This window comes from Diaphorina citri, unplaced genomic scaffold (assembly GCF_000475195.1).
Source record: "Diaphorina citri unplaced genomic scaffold, Diaci psyllid genome assembly version 1.1 scaffold2413, whole genome shotgun sequence".
In the NCBI taxonomy this organism is placed as follows: domain Eukaryota; kingdom Metazoa; phylum Arthropoda; class Insecta; order Hemiptera; family Psyllidae; genus Diaphorina; species Diaphorina citri.
The window spans coordinates 39,917-64,471 of NW_007379837.1; the positions used below are offsets into that span (position 1 = coordinate 39,917).

Consider the following 24,555-nt stretch of genomic DNA (forward strand, 5'->3'; position numbering starts at 1 on the left):
CTTTACTATTCCCAATCATTGTTGACTCGGCTTTGACCTTTTTGCTAATCTTTGTAGAACTACAAACGTTTTGAAAAAATGTTCAAATACGGGGAAATGGGACCCCAAATGATGGCCAATCACTCTCATTTCGTAGGTATTAAGTTTGAGAATTGAGTACATACCTAGTTCGCCAAGTTCTCTTTTCACGAGATTTAACAAAGGTTTAACATGGGGCATGGGTATAAGGCACATTATTAAATTTGTTAAATTTTACCTATTACATTACATACTCAACATAAGCATAGGTAGGTACCTTTTTAACAAACAACCTACCTAATTATTCACAACAAAAAATGTTTGATCAGTACTGCAGACTCTTTCCAGCTAAGCACCTAAGTGCTTATATTAGGATACCAAATTATAGGTGCCATATGTTTGTATGTTAATATTTGATGACTAGGTACCTACACATGTACCTACAAGTAGGAAGTATTAGGTACACTACCGCTGATTTGCTCGAAATAGGTACCTACCTTCATGGGTGCAGTACTTACCTTCCTAACCAGGCACCTACAATATTCATGTCCCTATTGAGGATGATAGGTATGTACCCGTATATTGCACCTCTTTAGAATTTGCGTACAAAACATATTTAGAAAAGCAGTGACGTGTGTTAACTTTAGTTCTGCGAAAGTGCATTTGGCACATCCACCAGAAAGAATACCTACTATTCATATCTATCGAATGAATAGTAAATTAGCATCTTCTTCTCATTATTATTATTATTTTTATTATTATTATTATTATTATTATTATTATTATTATTATTATTATTATCTTTTTTATATATATATAATTAGGCAAGGTCTATTGTAGGTATTAATTATGTATTGTACCATGTTAAACCCATAGAATACACGAGACCTTGTTTAGACTGCTGGGGTAAAGGGACTTTTTAGTCTCATTCGAGCAGGATAAACAAGGTATTCTATTCTATCCTACCAACCTTCTTAATCTAATGTGTACTACTCACGCTCAGACCGCCTGAAGGAAATAGTGTGGCGGAAATAGTTTGAGGTCCCAGACGGTCAGACGGACCTAGGTCTGAATATCCCTCCCCCCGCCCACACACACCTTCTGACTGTCTATCAGAAAGTCTGATATTTACTAACCTTCTTACAAAGTATTCTATCATTGAGGTCTCCTTGTTATAAACGATTCCTTTTCCGTCGTGTTTAAGTGGAATTACACTGAGAATAACAATGTAGTTAACAGAAACCTACGCAAAAATTAGACTAGTTCATGCGAAAAAACTGCAATGTCTCAGTTACAATTGAAAAATTCCATACGCTTTTCCTAGCTCCATATTTCCTACTCGGGAGGAGATCGAACCCGAGTCTCATGATTGCCAACCGACCATTGAACCACTTGCCCTTCTGCGCCACTGACAACTACCTCATACATAGGAGAGGCACCTGCTGAGGTCATCTTCATTGAATGATTACTGAGATTAGCACTTTCGTTACTAGCAACATTAATCACAAATATGCTTTTATCCTGCTTGTTTTAAATATTATCATTCTGTACTTACATACCTACTTGTTTAGTTGGGTGTTTTTTGTTTAAATTTCTTCTTCTAAATCTTCTTTACTTGTTTTGTCCGGGTTTTACCTATAATGTTGGTTCTTGGTTCATTTGGTTTTCTCTCATATCTCTATGTGAATTGCTCATTTGCTCAATAATGCTTTTTTTTCTTCTTATCCATTGATTCCATTTTCAATATTTCTTTAGGTACTTCTTTCAATATTTTCTTTTAACTCTTTACAGTGTATTGCTTTAAATTTCACTTGGATTGATTTTATTTTTGGTAGATTAGCTTCACTTTTTTCCATTTGCCTTTTCTTCATGAGGACCATTTCCACGATTGCACGATTTATGCCTTTTCAGATCTCCTATGAAGCCTTGGTTTACCTATCCTTATTAGCTCTGTAATAAAATTACCTAGTCTCTTGACAATCCCTTTTGACTGGATCTTGATTTCATTTTGCTCGGCTAATTTTGTTCTTCGAGAGTGACAGGGACATTAGTGTTTGGAATAGTTGCTGATTACTATAATACCTACGATTCTACTTTAGTTTGATTTCTAACCTGTGTGAGATAACTTTATCTAAATCCGTGTTGTGATTTTTTTTTCCTCTCTTTCAAAAATTTCACGTTTTGGGTTAGTTTCTCCAAGTAATTGGATATTTTTCGAACATTTTACCGTGTGTGCATATAAAATCCTTAATATTTGTAGAATTCCATTTGAGAGAATGATAAGGAGGGTGTTTTTTGTGTGAAATTTATCTAAGATGGTATTTTCTTCAATGTGTTTTTTGTTTGTTTTTCTTGTGACATCCTCAATAGATCCTTCATTTCGGGCGTTAAATTGTTTCTTCTTGACTGTGATGATAATATTACCTTAGGTATTTGCTGATAGAATTTGTCCTATTACGAGTATAATAGTGATCTTCTTTTATAGAAAGTCTACTTTTTCTCTCATAAATTGGGCATTAAAATGGTTTGATCTTTAGATCAAGTTTTAATTTCACAAAGGTTCCTCTCGAAGGTTCGATTCTTTATTTTTTGAGTGTTTTCTAAGTCATGCTGATGTCATGTTGTTCCAATGCACTACAAATCATACCAAGACGTAAATCGAATGTTATCGGAATAAACAACTTGGACTCTACTCTACTAATACTTCTAATTAATGTTTTAAAAGACCTTGAGCTTTGCACATTATGCTTGATTGGAAAATAAGTTCCGTGAATTCCTTATGATGTCATTGTCTTTGTGCTTCAATTTGTTGAATTTCTTTTTGTTGTCCTATATTCTGTTTTCGTGGTTTTTCTTAGATAAATTAATTAGTTTTTCTTAGTTCCTCTATTCATCGATTCTGTGTATTAGACTAAGGTGATATTTGCGTTAAAAAAAGCATTCATATCCCTAACCATCACAGTAACCATTAAACTTTCAGATAATACTATTTTCGTGATAAAAACAATCTATTGCGATATTTACGCCGGATTTTGTAGGTTATGTTTTGTGCAGTACATTTTTCTTTTGTAGTGCGGATTGCGTTCCCAATATTGGCTAGGCGTATTGTATTCATTCGTTTAGAGACGACTTTGACATGAAGGCATAATCTAGTTATCTATGTAGAATAGAATATACCTTGTTTATCCTGCTCGAATGAGATTAAAAAGTCCCTTCACCCCAGCAGTCTATCTGCTGCTGTTGGTTTTATCTGTTGTCTCTGTTGGTTTTTTATCTACTGTTGGTTTTAACTTTTAATTTTAACTGATTTATGGTGGCCGTGGTGGGTGATTATGTCTGTGGTTTTTGAGTTCTGGCTCCAAAAGACATCATATTTATACGTAGTTTATTTGGCAAGAAAGCCCTTTCATTTTCGTTTCTGGTTCTCTTGTGGAAATTCTGGAAGGTGTTGGTTATTGACTCCAACTCGACTCAAAATTCTGTGAGAGGCAGTGGGGAATTATATTTGTGGCAAGCAATCATTCTTAAGTGCTTAACCCAATTTTTTACGGAATGGGGGTCTTTTCTGACGAAATTCCTGTGTGCGGAGTCCAATATGTAGGACTATTGCACCCTTATCGCAATTAAAATCGATTATTTTTCCTAAGTATAGCTGTCTTTTAGCGCCAAATAGAATGACTGTTTAAGTGAATCATCTACTTATAATCAGTAATTCATCTAGAATTACCATGTCATCACTGCTCAATCTTGCTCTATTGAGTCTGCTATGCGTAGGCAGTTTTGCATCAAAGCTTGAAAGATTGGGAGCATTCACTCAAGAATATGGGGTGAGTAATACAGTCAGAGGTCTCTTTACTAGCTTATTTTCATATTAAATGATTTATCTCAGGATTTATCGTCCCCAAAAGTGAAGAGAGAAGGAAGACAGGATAGGAGAAAGACAGCCGTTCCGAGAACGAACATTATCCGTTCAGGATTAAATTCGCCCCTTGCGGAAAGCGAATCCACGAACTAGCGGTTATAAGTTAGACGCGCTACCTTCCAAGCTAACTAGACTAGCCAATGGCTCCAAAGACTAATCTCTTGTTGACAGTTAATCAGGATTTAAACTATTTTCCCGGCTTTTACCTACGTTTAAAACCATTTTCCAGGTTTTTACGTACGTTTAAATCTATTTTCCAGGTTTTTACCTACGTTTAAATCTATTTTCCAGGTTTTTACCTACGTTTAAATCTATTTTCCAGGTTTTTACCTACGTTTAAATCTATTTTCCAGGTTTTTACCTACGTTTAAATCTATTTTCCAGGTTTTTACCTACGTTTAAATCTATTTTCCAGGTTTTTACCTACGTTTAAATCTATTTTCCAGGTTTTTACCTACGTTTAAATCTATTTTCCAGGTTTTTACCTACGTTTAAATCTATTTTCCAGGTTTTTCCACGTTTAAATCTATTTTCCAGGATTTTACCTACGTTTAAATCTATTTTTCAGGTTTTTACCTACGTTTAAATCTATTTTCCAGGTTTTTACGTACCTACGTTTAAATCTATTTTCCAGGTTTTTACGTACGTTTAAATCTATTTTCCAGGTTTTTACCTACGTTTAAATCTATTTTCCAGGTTTTTACCTACGAGCCAGACTGGAGTCCCAAGAAAGCAGACTCATGGATGTCCTGCGCCTTGCTGTCGGTGACTCTTCCGACCAACCCTCAGGGACAGCATGAGTTCAATGTGCTGTCTTATGTAGGTATGTACCAAACTATTGTGGTCAACTTTTCAGAAAATGTGTCCGCACATAGTCGACCGGCCGTCGATCGACACCAGTCGATGTCGACTGAACTGTCCACACTGCCTCGATAGCATAGATTCACTTCGTCGGTCGATGGCCGGCCGGTCGACTATGTTTGAACACTCCTTTAGGGTAAAATTCCTTACCTTGGCCGAAAAGAAAATGGGGAAAATGTCGGCCACTTACGCTCAAACCGTCTGACATCAAGGCCGTATTTAGGGTGGCGGCAAGCCCCCTGAGAGATAGTTCTGTTAACTTGACACCCCCCCTCTCTTTGAGATTCATTTTTCTCCTTTGTTCTAGGCTAGTCTCCAAAAATTTGGTTATTATCAGGCCCTTCCTTATGAAAGCCTTATATCTTCAAATCCTTTTCAATTTCAGACAGGACCAGCAATGCCGACCTGTTTCGGCTGACGTTGAAAGTGGAAAAGTCTCGTGTGGCGTTCTTCGTCAAGGATGTCCTCATGGGTGACGTTAGGGTTAAGCAGCTGTCAGACGGTCTGAATCACTACTTGTGTTTGGCCTGGAGACCTGCTGATAGTCTGTGGCAAATCTATATGGACGGGAAAGAGTTGAAGTCAGGAACCATTAAAAGGGTAGGTATTATAGTGACAAAAGATCTAATCAGGTCGCAGTGACATATAGGGCGTTTATTATAGCCGATGGCAATACTTATACCAATACCAAATGGGTAAGTAGGACATGTGGATAGTCTGAAGGGGGGGGGGTCCAGGATGGTTTGATATCATAAGACAGTTCAAAAAGAGGTTTGATAGAGGGAACTGTAACTGTTAAGGTCTTATCGACACGAAAGCGAAGAGAGAAGCAAGACAGGATAGGAGAAACTTAGTGGTTCCGAGAACGAACTTTGCGGACATCTTTTCGGATGTTCAGCGCATAAAGAAAATTTTGCTGATCAGTTTTTTTAAGACCTGATTTGACATTCCAGACCCACTTAGGGCTCCCTTAACTCTTGAATATCAACTGAATTGGGTTTGATCATAGAGAGACATTCGCCAATAATAAATGTATTGTGCTTTAGAAAACCAAAGTGCCTAACAAACCAATTCTTCATTTCAGGACACCAAAATCTCCGCGGTCCTACGTTTAAATCTATTTTCCAGGTTTTTACCTACGTTTAAATCTATTTTCCAGGTTTTTACCTACGTTTAAATCTATTTTCCAGGTTTTTACCTACGTTTAAATCTATTTTCCAGGTTTTTACCTACGTTTAAATCTATTTTCCAGGTTTTTACCTACGTTTAAATCTATTTTCCAGGTTTTTACCTACGTTTAAATCTATTTTCCAGGTTTTTACCTACGTTTAAATCTATTTTCCAGGTTTTTACCTACGTTTAAATCTATTTTCCAGGTTTTTACCTACGTTTAAATCTATTTTCCAGGTTTTTACCTACGTTTAAATCTATTTTCCAGGTTTTTACCTACGTTTAAATCTATTTTCCAGGTTTTTACCTACGTTTAAATCTATTTTCCAGGTTTTTACCTACGTTTAAATCTATTTTCCAGGTTTTTACCTACGTTTAAATCTATTTTCCAGGTTTTTACCTACGTTTAAATCTATTTTCCAGGTTTTTACCTACGTTTAAATCTATTTTCCAGGTTTTTACCTACGTTTAAATCTATTTTCCAGGTTTTTACCTACGTTTAAATCTATTTTCCAGGTTTTTACCTACGTTTAAATCTATTTTCCAGGTTTTTACCTACGTTTAAATCTATTTTCCAGGTTTTTACCTACGTTTAAATCTATTTTCCAGGTTTTTACCTACGTTTAAATCTATTTTCCAGGTTTTTACCTACGTTTAAATCTATTTTCCAGGTTTTTACCTACGTTTAAATCTATTTTCCAGGTTTTTACCTACGTTTAAATCTATTTTCCAGGTTTTTACCTACGTTTAAATCTATTTTCCAGGTTTTTACCTACGTTTAAATCTATTTTCCAGGTTTTTACCTACGTTTAAATCTATTTTCCAGGTTTTTACCTACGTTTAAATCTATTTTCCAGGTTTTTACCTACGTTTAAATCTATTTTCCAGGTTTTTACCTACGTTTAAATCTATTTTCCAGGTTTTTACCTACGTTTAAATCTATTTTCCAGGTTTTTACCTACGTTTAAATCTATTTTCCAGGTTTTTACCTACGTTTAAATCTATTTTCCAGGTTTTTACCTACGTTTAAATCTATTTTCCAGGTTTTTACCTACGTTTAAATCTATTTTCCAGGTTTTTACCTACGTTTAAATCTATTTTCCAGGTTTTTACCTACGTTTAAATCTATTTTCCAGGTTTTTACCTACGTTTAAATCTATTTTCCAGGTTTTTACCTACGTTTAAATCTATTTTCCAGGTTTTTACCTACGTTTAAATCTATTTTCCAGGTTTTTACCTACGTTTAAATCTATTTTCCAGGTTTTTACCTACGTTTAAATCTATTTTCCAGGTTTTTACCTACGTTTAAATCTATTTTCCAGGTTTTTACCTACGTTTAAATCTATTTTCCAGGTTTTTACCTACGTTTAAATCTATTTTCCAGGTTTTTACCTACGTTTAAATCTATTTTCCAGGTTTTTACCTACGTTTAAATCTATTTTCCAGGTTTTTACCTACGTTTAAATCTATTTTCCAGGTTTTTACCTACGTTTAAATCTATTTTCCAGGTTTTTACCTACGTTTAAATCTATTTTCCAGGTTTTTACCTACGTTTAAATCTATTTTCCAGGTTTTTACCTACGTTTAAATCTATTTTCCAGGTTTTTACCTACGTTTAAATCTATTTTCCAGGTTTTTACCTACGTTTAAATCTATTTTCCAGGTTTTTACCTACGTTTAAATCTATTTTCCAGGTTTTTACCTACGTTTAAATCTATTTTCCAGGTTTTTACCTACGTTTAAATCTATTTTCCAGGTTTTTACCTACGTTTAAATCTATTTTCCAGGTTTTTACCTACGTTTAAATCTATTTTCCAGGTTTTTACCTACGTTTAAATCTATTTTCCAGGTTTTTACCTACGTTTAAATCTATTTTCCAGGTTTTTACCTACGTTTAAATCTATTTTCCAGGTTTTTACCTACGTTTAAATCTATTTTCCAGGTTTTTACCTACGTTTAAATCTATTTTCCAGGTTTTTACCTACGTTTAAATCTATTTTCCAGGTTTTTACCTACGTTTAAATCTATTTTCCAGGTTTTTACCTACGTTTAAATCTATTTTCCAGGTTTTTACCTACGTTTAAATCTATTTTCCAGGTTTTTACCTACGTTTAAATCTATTTTCCAGGTTTTTACCTACGTTTAAATCTATTTTCCAGGTTTTTACCTACGTTTAAATCTATTTTCCAGGTTTTTACCTACGTTTAAATCTATTTTCCAGGTTTTTACCTACGTTTAAATCTATTTTCCAGGTTTTTACCTACGTTTAAATCTATTTTCCAGGTTTTTACCTACGTTTAAATCTATTTTCCAGGTTTTTACCTACGTTTAAATCTATTTTCCAGGTTTTTACCTACGTTTAAATCTATTTTCCAGGTTTTTACCTACGTTTAAATCTATTTTCCAGGTTTTTACCTACGTTTAAATCTATTTTCCAGGTTTTTACCTACGTTTAAATCTATTTTCCAGGTTTTTACCTACGTTTAAATCTATTTTCCAGGTTTTTACCTACGTTTAAATCTATTTTCCAGGTTTTTACCTACGTTTAAATCTATTTTCCAGGTTTTTACCTACGTTTAAATCTATTTTCCAGGTTTTTACCTACGTTTAAATCTATTTTCCAGGTTTTTACCTACGTTTAAATCTATTTTCCAGGTTTTTACCTACGTTTAAATCTATTTTCCAGGTTTTTACCTACGTTTAAATCTATTTTCCAGGTTTTTACCTACGTTTAAATCTATTTTCCAGGTTTTTACCTACGTTTAAATCTATTTTCCAGGTTTTTACCTACGTTTAAATCTATTTTCCAGGTTTTTACCTACGTTTAAATCTATTTTCCAGGTTTTTACCTACGTTTAAATCTATTTTCCAGGTTTTTACCTACGTTTAAATCTATTTTCCAGGTTTTTACCTACGTTTAAATCTATTTTCCAGGTTTTTACCTACGTTTAAATCTATTTTCCAGGTTTTTACCTACGTTTAAATCTATTTTCCAGGTTTTTACCTACGTTTAAATCTATTTTCCAGGTTTTTACCTACGTTTAAATCTATTTTCCAGGTTTTTACCTACGTTTAAATCTATTTTCCAGGTTTTTACCTACGTTTAAATCTATTTTCCAGGTTTTTACCTACGTTTAAATCTATTTTCCAGGTTTTTACCTACGTTTAAATCTATTTTCCAGGTTTTTACCTACGTTTAAATCTATTTTCCAGGTTTTTACCTACGTTTAAATCTATTTTCCAGGTTTTTACCTACGTTTAAATCTATTTTCCAGGTTTTTACCTACGTTTAAATCTATTTTCCAGGTTTTTACCTACGTTTAAATCTATTTTCCAGGTTTTTACCTACGTTTAAATCTATTTTCCAGGTTTTTACCTACGTTTAAATCTATTTTCCAGGTTTTTACCTACGTTTAAATCTATTTTCCAGGTTTTTACCTACGTTTAAATCTATTTTCCAGGTTTTTACCTACGTTTAAATCTATTTTCCAGGTTTTTACCTACGTTTAAATCTATTTTCCAGGTTTTTACCTACGTTTAAATCTATTTTCCAGGTTTTTACCTACGTTTAAATCTATTTTCCAGGTTTTTACCTACGTTTAAATCTATTTTCCAGGTTTTTACCTACGTTTAAATCTATTTTCCAGGTTTTTACCTACGTTTAAATCTATTTTCCAGGTTTTTACCTACGTTTAAATCTATTTTCCAGGTTTTTACCTACGTTTAAATCTATTTTCCAGGTTTTTACCTACGTTTAAATCTATTTTCCAGGTTTTTACCTACGTTTAAATCTATTTTCCAGGTTTTTACCTACGTTTAAATCTATTTTCCAGGTTTTTACCTACGTTTAAATCTATTTTCCAGGTTTTTACCTACGTTTAAATCTATTTTCCAGGTTTTTACCTACGTTTAAATCTATTTTCCAGGTTTTTACCTACGTTTAAATCTATTTTCCAGGTTTTTACCTACGTTTAAATCTATTTTCCAGGTTTTTACCTACGTTTAAATCTATTTTCCAGGTTTTTACCTACGTTTAAATCTATTTTCCAGGTTTTTACCTACGTTTAAATCTATTTTCCAGGTTTTTACCTACGTTTAAATCTATTTTCCAGGTTTTTACCTACGTTTAAATCTATTTTCCAGGTTTTTACCTACGTTTAAATCTATTTTCCAGGTTTTTACCTACGTTTAAATCTATTTTCCAGGTTTTTACCTACGTTTAAATCTATTTTCCAGGTTTTTACCTACGTTTAAATCTATTTTCCAGGTTTTTACCTACGTTTAAATCTATTTTCCAGGTTTTTACCTACGTTTAAATCTATTTTCCAGGTTTTTACCTACGTTTAAATCTATTTTCCAGGTTTTTACCTACGTTTAAATCTATTTTCCAGGTTTTTACCTACGTTTAAATCTATTTTCCAGGTTTTTACCTACGTTTAAATCTATTTTCCAGGTTTTTACCTACGTTTAAATCTATTTTCCAGGTTTTTACCTACGTTTAAATCTATTTTCCAGGTTTTTACCTACGTTTAAATCTATTTTCCAGGTTTTTACCTACGTTTAAATCTATTTTCCAGGTTTTTACCTACGTTTAAATCTATTTTCCAGGTTTTTACCTACGTTTAAATCTATTTTCCAGGTTTTTACCTACGTTTAAATCTATTTTCCAGGTTTTTACCTACGTTTAAATCTATTTTCCAGGTTTTTACCTACGTTTAAATCTATTTTCCAGGTTTTTACCTACGTTTAAATCTATTTTCCAGGTTTTTACCTACGTTTAAATCTATTTTCCAGGTTTTTACCTACGTTTAAATCTATTTTCCAGGTTTTTACCTACGTTTAAATCTATTTTCCAGGTTTTTACCTACGTTTAAATCTATTTTCCAGGTTTTTACCTACGTTTAAATCTATTTTCCAGGTTTTTACCTACGTTTAAATCTATTTTCCAGGTTTTTACCTACGTTTAAATCTATTTTCCAGGTTTTTACCTACGTTTAAATCTATTTTCCAGGTTTTTACCTACGTTTAAATCTATTTTCCAGGTTTTTACCTACGTTTAAATCTATTTTCCAGGTTTTTACCTACGTTTAAATCTATTTTCCAGGTTTTTACCTACGTTTAAATCTATTTTCCAGGTTTTTACCTACGTTTAAATCTATTTTCCAGGTTTTTACCTACGTTTAAATCTATTTTCCAGGTTTTTACCTACGTTTAAATCTATTTTCCAGGTTTTTACCTACGTTTAAATCTATTTTCCAGGTTTTTACCTACGTTTAAATCTATTTTCCAGGTTTTTACCTACGTTTAAATCTATTTTCCAGGTTTTTACCTACGTTTAAATCTATTTTCCAGGTTTTTACCTACGTTTAAATCTATTTTCCAGGTTTTTACCTACGTTTAAATCTATTTTCCAGGTTTTTACCTACGTTTAAATCTATTTTCCAGGTTTTTACCTACGTTTAAATCTATTTTCCAGGTTTTTACCTACGTTTAAATCTATTTTCCAGGTTTTTACCTACGTTTAAATCTATTTTCCAGGTTTTTACCTACGTTTAAATCTATTTTCCAGGTTTTTACCTACGTTTAAATCTATTTTCCAGGTTTTTACCTACGTTTAAATCTATTTTCCAGGTTTTTACCTACGTTTAAATCTATTTTCCAGGTTTTTACCTACGTTTAAATCTATTTTCCAGGTTTTTACCTACGTTTAAATCTATTTTCCAGGTTTTTACCTACGTTTAAATCTATTTTCCAGGTTTTTACCTACGTTTAAATCTATTTTCCAGGTTTTTACCTACGTTTAAATCTATTTTCCAGGTTTTTACCTACGTTTAAATCTATTTTCCAGGTTTTTACCTACGTTTAAATCTATTTTCCAGGTTTTTACCTACGTTTAAATCTATTTTCCAGGTTTTTACCTACGTTTAAATCTATTTTCCAGGTTTTTACCTACGTTTAAATCTATTTTCCAGGTTTTTACCTACGTTTAAATCTATTTTCCAGGTTTTTACCTACGTTTAAATCTATTTTCCAGGTTTTTACCTACGTTTAAATCTATTTTCCAGGTTTTTACCTACGTTTAAATCTATTTTCCAGGTTTTTACCTACGTTTAAATCTATTTTCCAGGTTTTTACCTACGTTTAAATCTATTTTCCAGGTTTTTACCTACGTTTAAATCTATTTTCCAGGTTTTTACCTACGTTTAAATCTATTTTCCAGGTTTTTACCTACGTTTAAATCTATTTTCCAGGTTTTTACCTACGTTTAAATCTATTTTCCAGGTTTTTACCTACGTTTAAATCTATTTTCCAGGTTTTTACCTACGTTTAAATCTATTTTCCAGGTTTTTACCTACGTTTAAATCTATTTTCCAGGTTTTTACCTACGTTTAAATCTATTTTCCAGGTTTTTACCTACGTTTAAATCTATTTTCCAGGTTTTTACCTACGTTTAAATCTATTTTCCAGGTTTTTACCTACGTTTAAATCTATTTTCCAGGTTTTTACCTACGTTTAAATCTATTTTCCAGGTTTTTACCTACGTTTAAATCTATTTTCCAGGTTTTTACCTACGTTTAAATCTATTTTCCAGGTTTTTACCTACGTTTAAATCTATTTTCCAGGTTTTTACCTACGTTTAAATCTATTTTCCAGGTTTTTACCTACGTTTAAATCTATTTTCCAGGTTTTTACCTACGTTTAAATCTATTTTCCAGGTTTTTACCTACGTTTAAATCTATTTTCCAGGTTTTTACCTACGTTTAAATCTATTTTCCAGGTTTTTACCTACGTTTAAATCTATTTTCCAGGTTTTTACCTACGTTTAAATCTATTTTCCAGGTTTTTACCTACGTTTAAATCTATTTTCCAGGTTTTTACCTACGTTTAAATCTATTTTCCAGGTTTTTACCTACGTTTAAATCTATTTTCCAGGTTTTTACCTACGTTTAAATCTATTTTCCAGGTTTTTACCTACGTTTAAATCTATTTTCCAGGTTTTTACCTACGTTTAAATCTATTTTCCAGGTTTTTACCTACGTTTAAATCTATTTTCCAGGTTTTTACCTACGTTTAAATCTATTTTCCAGGTTTTTACCTACGTTTAAATCTATTTTCCAGGTTTTTACCTACGTTTAAATCTATTTTCCAGGTTTTTACCTACGTTTAAATCTATTTTCCAGGTTTTTACCTACGTTTAAATCTATTTTCCAGGTTTTTACCTACGTTTAAATCTATTTTCCAGGTTTTTACCTACGTTTAAATCTATTTTCCAGGTTTTTACCTACGTTTAAATCTATTTTCCAGGTTTTTACCTACGTTTAAATCTATTTTCCAGGTTTTTACCTACGTTTAAATCTATTTTCCAGGTTTTTACCTACGTTTAAATCTATTTTCCAGGTTTTTACCTACGTTTAAATCTATTTTCCAGGTTTTTACCTACGTTTAAATCTATTTTCCAGGTTTTTACCTACGTTTAAATCTATTTTCCAGGTTTTTACCTACGTTTAAATCTATTTTCCAGGTTTTTACCTACGTTTAAATCTATTTTCCAGGTTTTTACCTACGTTTAAATCTATTTTCCAGGTTTTTACCTACGTTTAAATCTATTTTCCAGGTTTTTACCTACGTTTAAATCTATTTTCCAGGTTTTTACCTACGTTTAAATCTATTTTCCAGGTTTTTACCTACGAGCCAGACTGGAGTCCCAAGAAGGAAGACTCATGGATGTCCTGCGCCTTGCTGTCGGTGACTCTTCCGACCAACCCTCAGGGACAGCATGAGTTCAACGTGCTGTCTTATGTAGGTACGTACGTACCAAACTAGGCACTACTATTGTGGCCAACTTTTCAGAAAATGTGAAGCTGTGTTCACACATAGTCGACCGGCCATCGATCTACGAGGTCAACTATGTGTGGAGTGTGGACACTCCTTTAGGGTAAAATTCCATATCTCAGCTGAAAAGAATATGGGGAGGACAAAGTCGTGAATCACTAAAACCGTCTGACATCAGGGCCGTATTTAGAGGAGACGGGCTTTATTTTTCTCCTTTACTGTAGGCCAGAAAAACATACAAAGAGTAATCCTACCTATGAATTATACATGCATGTATTTTTTAAGTTCTTCCCATTTGAAATACCTATATGCCAAAGCTTGTATGTTTCTTTGTATGTTTTTCTAAACTTATAAGTATGTATTGTATTGTGCCTCTAAATGACCACCAAATAAAGGTTTATTTATTTATTTACTGTAGGCCAGACTCTAAAAATTTGGTTATTGTTAGGCCCTTCTTAAGGTGTGTCCACACTTAGTTGACGGCCGATCGTCTATGTTTGAACACACCTTAATTTGAAAACCTTATAACTTTATATCTTAGGTATATCTTTATTTTCTTTTCAATTTCAGATAGGACCAGCAATGCCGACCTGTTTCGGCTGACGTTGAAAGTGGAAAAGTCTCGTGTGGCGTTCTTCGTCAAGGACGTCCTCATGGGTGACGTCAGGGTTAAGCAGCTGTCAGACGGTCTGAATCACTACTTGTGTTTGGCCTGGAGACCTGCTGATAGTCTGTGGCAAATCTATATGGACGGGAAGGAGTTGAAGTCTGGAACGATTAAAAGGGTAAGTATTATAGTGACAAAAGATCTAATCAGGTCGCAGTGACATAGGGCGTTTATTATAGCCGATGGCAATACTTATACCAATACCAAATGGGTAAGTAGGACATGTGGATAGTCTGAAGGGGGGGGGGTCCAGGATGGTTTGATATCATAAGACAGTTCAAAAAGAGGTTTGATAGAGGGAACTGTAACTGTTAAGGTCTTATCGTACGTTTAAATCTATTTTCCAGGTTTTTACCTACGTTTAAATCTATTTTCCAGGTTTTTACCTACGTTTAAATCTATTTTCCAGGTTTTTACCTACGTTTAAATCTATTTTCCAGGTTTTTACCTACGTTTAAATCTATTTTCCAGGTTTTTACCTACGTTTAAATCTATTTTCCAGGTTTTTACCTACGTTTAAATCTATTTTCCAGGTTTTTACCTACGTTTAAATCTATTTTCCAGGTTTTTACCTACGTTTAAATCTATTTTCCAGGTTTTTACCTACGTTTAAATCTATTTTCCAGGTTTTTACCTACGTTTAAATCTATTTTCCAGGTTTTTACCTACGTTTAAATCTATTTTCCAGGTTTTTACCTACGTTTAAATCTATTTTCCAGGTTTTTACCTACGTTTAAATCTATTTTCCAGGTTTTTACCTACGTTTAAATCTATTTTCCAGGTTTTTACCTACGTTTAAATCTATTTTCCAGGTTTTTACCTACGTTTAAATCTATTTTCCAGGTTTTTACCTACGTTTAAATCTATTTTCCAGGTTTTTACCTACGTTTAAATCTATTTTCCAGGTTTTTACCTACGTTTAAATCTATTTTCCAGGTTTTTACCTACGTTTAAATCTATTTTCCAGGTTTTTACCTACGTTTAAATCTATTTTCCAGGTTTTTACCTACGTTTAAATCTATTTTCCAGGTTTTTACCTACGTTTAAATCTATTTTCCAGGTTTTTACCTACGTTTAAATCTATTTTCCAGGTTTTTACCTACGTTTAAATCTATTTTCCAGGTTTTTACCTACGTTTAAATCTATTTTCCAGGTTTTTACCTACGTTTAAATCTATTTTCCAGGTTTTTACCTACGTTTAAATCTATTTTCCAGGTTTTTACCTACGTTTAAATCTATTTTCCAGGTTTTTACCTACGTTTAAATCTATTTTCCAGGTTTTTACCTACGTTTAAATCTATTTTCCAGGTTTTTACCTACGTTTAAATCTATTTTCCAGGTTTTTACCTACGTTTAAATCTATTTTCCAGGTTTTTACCTACGTTTAAATCTATTTTCCAGGTTTTTACCTACGTTTAAATCTATTTTCCAGGTTTTTACCTACGTTTAAATCTATTTTCCAGGTTTTTACCTACGTTTAAATCTATTTTCCAGGTTTTTACCTACGTTTAAATCTATTTTCCAGGTTTTTACCTACGTTTAAATCTATTTTCCAGGTTTTTACCTACGTTTAAATCTATTTTCCAGGTTTTTACCTACGTTTAAATCTATTTTCCAGGTTTTTACCTACGTTTAAATCTATTTTCCAGGTTTTTACCTACGTTTAAATCTATTTTCCAGGTTTTTACCTACGTTTAAATCTATTTTCCAGGTTTTTACCTACGTTTAAATCTATTTTCCAGGTTTTTACCTACGTTTAAATCTATTTTCCAGGTTTTTACCTACGTTTAAATCTATTTTCCAGGTTTTTACCTACGTTTAAATCTATTTTCCAGGTTTTTACCTACGTTTAAATCTATTTTCCAGGTTTTTACCTACGTTTAAATCTATTTTCCAGGTTTTTACCTACGTTTAAATCTATTTTCCAGGTTTTTACCTACGTTTAAATCTATTTTCCAGGTTTTTACCTACGTTTAAATCTATTTTCCAGGTTTTTACCTACGTTTAAATCTATTTTCCAGGTTTTTACCTACGTTTAAATCTATTTTCCAGGTTTTTACCTACGTTTAAATCTATTTTCCAGGTTTTTACCTACGTTTAAATCTATTTTCCAGGTTTTTACCTACGTTTAAATCTATTTTCCAGGTTTTTACCTACGTTTAAATCTATTTTCCAGGTTTTTACCTACGTTTAAATCTATTTTCCAGGTTTTTACCTACGTTTAAATCTATTTTCCAGGTTTTTACCTACGTTTAAATCTATTTTCCAGGTTTTTACCTACGTTTAAATCTATTTTCCAGGTTTTTACCTACGTTTAAATCTATTTTCCAGGTTTTTACCTACGTTTAAATCTATTTTCCAGGTTTTTACCTACGTTTAAATCTATTTTCCAGGTTTTTACCTACGTTTAAATCTATTTTCCAGGTTTTTACCTACGTTTAAATCTATTTTCCAGGTTTTTACCTACGTTTAAATCTATTTTCCAGGTTTTTACCTACGTTTAAATCTATTTTCCAGGTTTTTACCTACGTTTAAATCTATTTTCCAGGTTTTTACCTACGTTTAAATCTATTTTCCAGGTTTTTACCTACGTTTAAATCTATTTTCCAGGTTTTTACCTACGTTTAAATCTATTTTCCAGGTTTTTACCTACGTTTAAATCTATTTTCCAGGTTTTTACCTACGTTTAAATCTATTTTCCAGGTTTTTACCTACGTTTAAATCTATTTTCCAGGTTTTTACCTACGTTTAAATCTATTTTCCAGGTTTTTACCTACGTTTAAATCTATTTTCCAGGTTTTTACCTACGTTTAAATCTATTTTCCAGGTTTTTACCTACGTTTAAATCTATTTTCCAGGTTTTTACCTACGTTTAAATCTATTTTCCAGGTTTTTACCTACGTTTAAATCTATTTTCCAGGTTTTTACCTACGTTTAAATCTATTTTCCAGGTTTTTACCTACGTTTAAATCTATTTTCCAGGTTTTTACCTACGTTTAAATCTATTTTCCAGGTTTTTACCTACGTTTAAATCTATTTTCCAGGTTTTTACCTACGTTTAAATCTATTTTCCAGGTTTTTACCTACGTTTAAATCTATTTTCCAGGTTTTTACCTACGTTTAAATCTATTTTCCAGGTTTTTACCTACGTTTAAATCTATTTTCCAGGTTTTTACCTACGTTTAAATCTATTTTCCAGGTTTTTACCTACGTTTAAATCTATTTTCCAGGTTTTTACCTACGTTTAAATCTATTTTCCAGGTTTTTACCTACGTTTAAATCTATTTTCCAGGTTTTTACCTACGTTTAAATCTATTTTCCAGGTTTTTACCTACGTTTAAATCTATTTTCCAGGTTTTTACCTACGTTTAAATCTATTTTCCAGGTTTTTACCTACGTTTAAATCTATTTTCCAGGTTTTTACCTACGTTTAAATCTATTTTCCAGGTTTTTACCTACGTTTAAATCTATTTTCCAGGTTTTTACCTACGTTTAAATCTATTTTCCAGGTTTTTACCTACGTTTAAATCTATTTTCCAGGTTTTTACCTACGTTTAAATCTATTTTCCAGGTTTTTACCTACGTTTAAATCTATTTTCCAGGTTTTTACCTACGTTTAAATCTATTTTCCAGGTTTTTACCTACGTTTAAATCTATTTTCCAGGTTTTTACCTACGTTTAAATCTATTTTCCAGGTTTTTACCTACGTTTAAATCTATTTTCCAGGTTTTTACCTACGTTTAAATCTATTTTCCAGGTTTTTACCTACGTTTAAATCTATTTTCCAGGTTTTTACCTACGTTTAAATCTATTTTCCAGGTTTTTACCTACGTTTAAATCTATTTTCCAGGTTTTTACCTACGTTTAAATCTATTTTCCAGGTTTTTACCTACGTTTAAATCTATTTTCCAGGTTTTTACCTACGTTTAAATCTATTTTCCAGGTTTTTACCTACGTTTAAATCTATTTTCCAGGTTTTTACCTACGTTTAAATCTATTTTCCAGGTTTTTACCTACGTTTAAATCTATTTTCCAGGTTTTTACCTACGTTTAAATCTATTTTCCAGGTTTTTACCTACGTTTAAATCTATTTTCCAGGTTTTTACCTACGTTTAAATCTATTTTCCAGGTTTTTACCTACGTTTAAATCTATTTTCCAGGTTTTTACCTACGTTTAAATCTATTTTCCAGGTTTTTACCTACGTTTAAATCTATTTTCCAGGTTTTTACCTACGTTTAAATCTATTTTCCAGGTTTTTACCTACGTTTAAATCTATTTTCCAGGTTTTTACCTACGTTTAAATCTATTTTCCAGGTTTTTACCTACGTTTAAATCTATTTTCCAGGTTTTTACCTACGTTTAAATCTATTTTCCAGGTTTTTACCTACGTTTAAATCTATTTTCCAGGTTTTTACCTACGTTTAAATCTATTTTCCAGGTTTTTACCTACGTTTAAATCTATTTTCCAGGTTTTTACCTACGTTTAAATCTATTTTCCAGGTTTTTACCTACGTTTAAATCTATTTTCCAGGTTTTTACCTACGTTTAAATCTATTTTCCAGGTTTTTACCTACGTTTAAATCTATTTTCCAGGTTTTTACCTACGTTTAAATCTATTTTCCAGGTTTTTACCTACGTTTAAATCTATTTTCCAGGTTTTTACCTACGTTTAAATCTATTTTCCAGGTTTTTACCTACGTTTAAATCTATTTTCCAGGTTTTTACCTACGTTTAAATCTATTTTCCAGGTTTTTACCTACGTTTAAATCTATTTTCCAGGTTTTTACCTACGTTTAAATCTATTTTCCAGGTTTTTACCTACGTTTAAATCTATTTTCCAGGTTTTTACCTACGTTTAAATCTATTTTCCAGGTTTTTACCTACGTTTAAATCTATTTTCCAGGTTTTTACCTACGTTTAAATCTATTTTCCAGGTTTTTACCTACGTTTAAATCTATTTTCCAGGTTTTTACCTACGTTTAAATCTATTTTCCAGGTTTTTACCTACGTTTAAATCTATTTTCCAGGTTTTTACCTACGTTTAAATCTATTTTCCAGGTTTTTACCTACGTTTAAATCTATTTTCCAGGTTTTTACCTACGTTTAAATCTATTTTCCAGGTTTTTACCTACGTTTAAATCTATTTTCCAGGTTTTTACCTACGTTTAAATCTATTTTCCAGGTTTTTACCTACGTTTAAATCTATTTTCCAGGTTTTTACCTACGTTTAAATCTATTTTCCAGGTTTTTACCTACGTTTAAATCTATTTTCCAGGTTTTTACCTACGTTTAAATCTATTTTCCAGGTTTTTACCTACGTTTAAATCTATTTTCCAGGTTTTTACCTACGTTTAAATCTATTTTCCAGGTTTTTACCTACGTTTAAATCTATTTTCCAGGTTTTTACCTACGTTTAAATCTATTTTCCAGGTTTTTACCTACGTTTAAATCTATTTTCCAGGTTTTTACCTACGTTTAAATCTATTTTCCAGGTTTTTACCTACGTTTAAATCTATTTTCCAGGTTTTTACCTACGTTTAAATCTATTTTCCAGGTTTTTACCTACGTTTAAATCTATTTTCCAGGTTTTTACCTACGTTTAAATCTATTTTCCAGGTTTTTACCTACGTTTAAATCTATTTTCCAGGTTTTTACCTACGTTTAAATCTATTTTCCAGGTTTTTACCTACGTTTAAATCTATTTTCCAGGTTTTTACCTACGTTTAAATCTATTTTCCAGGTTTTTACCTACGTTTAAATCTATTTTCCAGGTTTTTACCTACGTTTAAATCTATTTTCCAGGTTTTTACCTACGTTTAAATCTATTTTCCAGGTTTTTACCTACGTTTAAATCTATTTTCCAGGTTTTTACCTACGTTTAAATCTATTTTCCAGGTTTTTACCTACGTTTAAATCTATTTTCCAGGTTTTTACCTACGTTTAAATCTATTTTCCAGGTTTTTACCTACGTTTAAATCTATTTTCCAGGTTTTTACCTACGTTTAAATCTATTTTCCAGGTTTTTACCTACGTTTAAATCTATTTTCCAGGTTTTTACCTACGTTTAAATCTATTTTCCAGGTTTTTACCTACGTTTAAATCTATTTTCCAGGTTTTTACCTACGTTTAAATCTATTTTCCAGGTTTTTACCTACGTTTAAATCTATTTTCCAGGTTTTTACCTACGTTTAAATCTATTTTCCAGGTTTTTACCTACGTTTAAATCTATTTTCCAGGTTTTTACCTACGTTTAAATCTATTTTCCAGGTTTTTACCTACGTTTAAATCTATTTTCCAGGTTTTTACCTACGTTTAAATCTATTTTCCAGGTTTTTACCTACGTTTAAATCTATTTTCCAGGTTTTTACCTACGTTTAAATCTATTTTCCAGGTTTTTACCTACGTTTAAATCTATTTTCCAGGTTTTTACCTACGTTTAAATCTATTTTCCAGGTTTTTACCTACGTTTAAATCTATTTTCCAGGTTTTTACCTACGTTTAAATCTATTTTCCAGGTTTTTACCTACGTTTAAATCTATTTTCCAGGTTTTTACCTACGTTTAAATCTATTTTCCAGGTTTTTACCTACGTTTAAATCTATTTTCCAGGTTTTTACCTACGTTTAAATCTATTTTCCAGGTTTTTACCTACGTTTAAATCTATTTTCCAGGTTTTTACCTACGTTTAAATCTATTTTCCAGGTTTTTACCTACGTTTAAATCTATTTTCCAGGTTTTTACCTACGTTTAAATCTATTTTCCAGGTTTTTACCTACGTTTAAATCTATTTTCCAGGTTTTTACCTACGTTTAAATCTATTTTCCAGGTTTTTACCTACGTTTAAATCTATTTTCCAGGTTTTTACCTACGTTTAAATCTATTTTCCAGGTTTTTACCTACGTTTAAATCTATTTTCCAGGTTTTTACCTACGTTTAAATCTATTTTCCAGGTTTTTACCTACGTTTAAATCTATTTTCCAGGTTTTTACCTACGTTTAAATCTATTTTCCAGGTTTTTACCTACGTTTAAATCTATTTTCCAGGTTTTTACCTACGTTTAAATCTATTTTCCAGGTTTTTACCTACGTTTAAATCTATTTTCCAGGTTTTTACCTACGTTTAAATCTATTTTCCAGGTTTTTACCTACGTTTAAATCTATTTTCCAGGTTTTTACCTACGTTTAAATCTATTTTCCAGGTTTTTACCTACGTTTAAATCTATTTTCCAGGTTTTTACCTACGTTTAAATCTATTTTCCAGGTTTTTACCTACGTTTAAATCTATTTTCCAGGTTTTTACCTACGTTTAAATCTATTTTCCAGGTTTTTACCTACGTTTAAATCTATTTTCCAGGTTTTTACCTACGTTTAAATCTATTTTCCAGGTTTTTACCTACGTTTAAATCTATTTTCCAGGTTTTTACCTACGTTTAAATCTATTTTCCAGGTTTTTACCTACGTTTAAATCTATTTTCCAGGTTTTTACCTACGTTTAAATCTATTTTCCAGGTTTTTACCTACGTTTAAATCTATTTTCCAGGTTTTTACCTACGTTTAAATCTATTTTCCAGGTTTTTACCTACGTTTAAATCTATTTTCCAGGTTTTTACCTACGTTTAAATCTATTTTCCAGGTTTTTACCTACGTTTAAATCTATTTTCCAGGTTTTTACCTACGTTTAAATCTATTTTCCAGGTTTTTACCTACGTTTAAATCTATTTTCCAGGTTTTTACCTACGTTTAAATCTATTTTCCAGGTTTTTACCTACGTTTAAATCTATTTTCCAGGTTTTTACCTACGTTTAAATCTATTTTCCAGGTTTTTACCTACGTTTAAATCTATTTTCCAGGTTTTTACCTACGTTTAAATCTATTTTCCAGGTTTTTACCTACGTTTAAATCTATTTTCCAGGTTTTTACCTACGTTTAAATCTATTTTCCAGGTTTTTACCTACGTTTAAATCTATTTTCCAGGTTTTTACCTACGTTTAAATCTATTTTCCAGGTTTTTACCTACGTTTAAATCTATTTTCCAGGTTTTTACCTACGTTTAAATCTATTTTCCAGGTTTTTACCTACGTTTAAATCTATTTTCCAGGTTTTTACCTACGTTTAAATCTATTTTCCAGGTTTTTACCTACGTTTAAATCTATTTTCCAGGTTTTTACCTACGTTTAAATCTATTTTCCAGGTTTTTACCTACGTTTAAATCTATTTTCCAGGTTTTTACCTACGTTTAAATCTATTTTCCAGGTTTTTACCTACGTTTAAATCTATTTTCCAGGTTTTTACCTACGTTTAAATCTATTTTCCAGGTTTTTACCTACGTTTAAATCTATTTTCCAGGTTTTTACCTACGTTTAAATCTATTTTCCAGGTTTTTACCTACGTTTAAATCTATTTTCCAGGTTTTTACCTACGTTTAAATCTATTTTCCAGGTTTTTACCTACGTTTAAATCTATTTTCCAGGTTTTTACCTACGTTTAAATCTATTTTCCAGGTTTTTACCTACGTTTAAATCTATTTTCCAGGTTTTTACCTACGTTTAAATCTATTTTCCAGGTTTTTACCTACGTTTAAATCTATTTTCCAGGTTTTTACCTACGTTTAAATCTATTTTCCAGGTTTTTACCTACGTTTAAATCTATTTTCCAGGTTTTTACCTACGTTTAAATCTATTTTCCAGGTTTTTACCTACGTTTAAATCTATTTTCCAGGTTTTTACCTACGTTTAAATCTATTTTCCAGGTTTTTACCTACGTTTAAATCTATTTTCCAGGTTTTTACCTACGTTTAAATCTATTTTCCAGGTTTTTACCTACGTTTAAATCTATTTTCCAGGTTTTTACCTACGTTTAAATCTATTTTCCAGGTTTTTACCTACGTTTAAATCTATTTTCCAGGTTTTTACCTACGTTTAAATCTATTTTCCAGGTTTTTACCTACGTTTAAATCTATTTTCCAGGTTTTTACCTACGTTTAAATCTATTTTCCAGGTTTTTACCTACGTTTAAATCTATTTTCCAGGTTTTTACCTACGTTTAAATCTATTTTCCAGGTTTTTACCTACGTTTAAATCTATTTTCCAGGTTTTTACCTACGTTTAAATCTATTTTCCAGGTTTTTACCTACGTTTAAATCTATTTTCCAGGTTTTTACCTACGTTTAAATCTATTTTCCAGGTTTTTACCTACGAGCCAGACTGGAGTCCCAAGAAAGCAGACTCATGGATGTCCTGCGCCTTGCTGTCGGTGACTCTTCCGACCAACCCTCAGGGACAGCATGAGTTCAACGTGCTGTCTTATGTAGGTATGTACCAAACTATTGTGGTCAACTTTTCAGAAAATGTGTCCGCACATAGTCGACCGGCCGTCGATCGACACCAGTCGATGTCGACTGAACTGTCCACACTGCCTCGATAGCATAGATTCACTTCGTCGGTCGATGGCCGGCCGGTCGACTATGTTTGAACACTCCTTTAGGGTAAAATTCCTTACCTTGGCCGAAAAGAAAATGGGGAAAATGTCGGCCACTTACGCTCAAACCGTCTGACATCAAGGCCGTATTTAGGGTGGCGGCAAGCCCCCTGAGAGATAGTTCTGTTAACTTGACACCCCCCCTCTCTTTGAGATTCATTTTTCTCCTTTGTTCTAGGCTAGTCTCCAAAAATTTGGTTATTATCAGGCCCTTCTTTATGAAAGCCTTATATCTTCATATCCTTTTCAATTTCAGACAGGACCAGCAATGCCGACCTGTTTCGGCTGACGTTGAAAGTGGAAAAGTCTCGTGTGGCGTTCTTCGTCAAGGATGTCCTCATGGGTGACGTCAGGGTTAAGCAGCTGTCAGACGGTCTGAATCACTACTTGTGTTTGGCCTGGAGACCTGCTGATAGTCTGTGGCAAATCTATATGGACGGGAAGGAGTTGAAGTCTGGAACGATTAAAAGGGTAAGTATTATAGTGACAAAAGATCTAATCAGGTCGCAGTGACATAGGGCGTTTATTATAGCCGATGGCAATACTTATACCAATACCAAATGGGTAAGTAGGACATGTGGATAGTCTGAAGGGGGGGGGGGCCCGGA

General features: G+C 32.2%; 1 protein-coding gene across 1 annotated transcript in view; it reads left to right on the plus strand.

The window, feature by feature from the left end:
* Window positions 1-2,317: 2,317 nt before the first annotated feature.
* The window catches only part of LOC103518885, a gene marked incomplete at its 3' end in the record, with an annotated part of 32,071 nt that continues 9,833 nt past the window's right edge, over window positions 2,318-24,555 (plus strand). Inside the window, exons 1-4 of the mRNA XM_026830557.1 lie at window positions 2,318-2,336; window positions 3,666-3,845; window positions 4,637-4,763; window positions 5,187-5,401. Coding sequence (XP_026686358.1) covers window positions 3,747-3,845; window positions 4,637-4,763; window positions 5,187-5,401 — 441 coding nt within the window. The remainder of the gene's footprint in view (window positions 2,337-3,665; window positions 3,846-4,636; window positions 4,764-5,186; window positions 5,402-24,555) is intronic.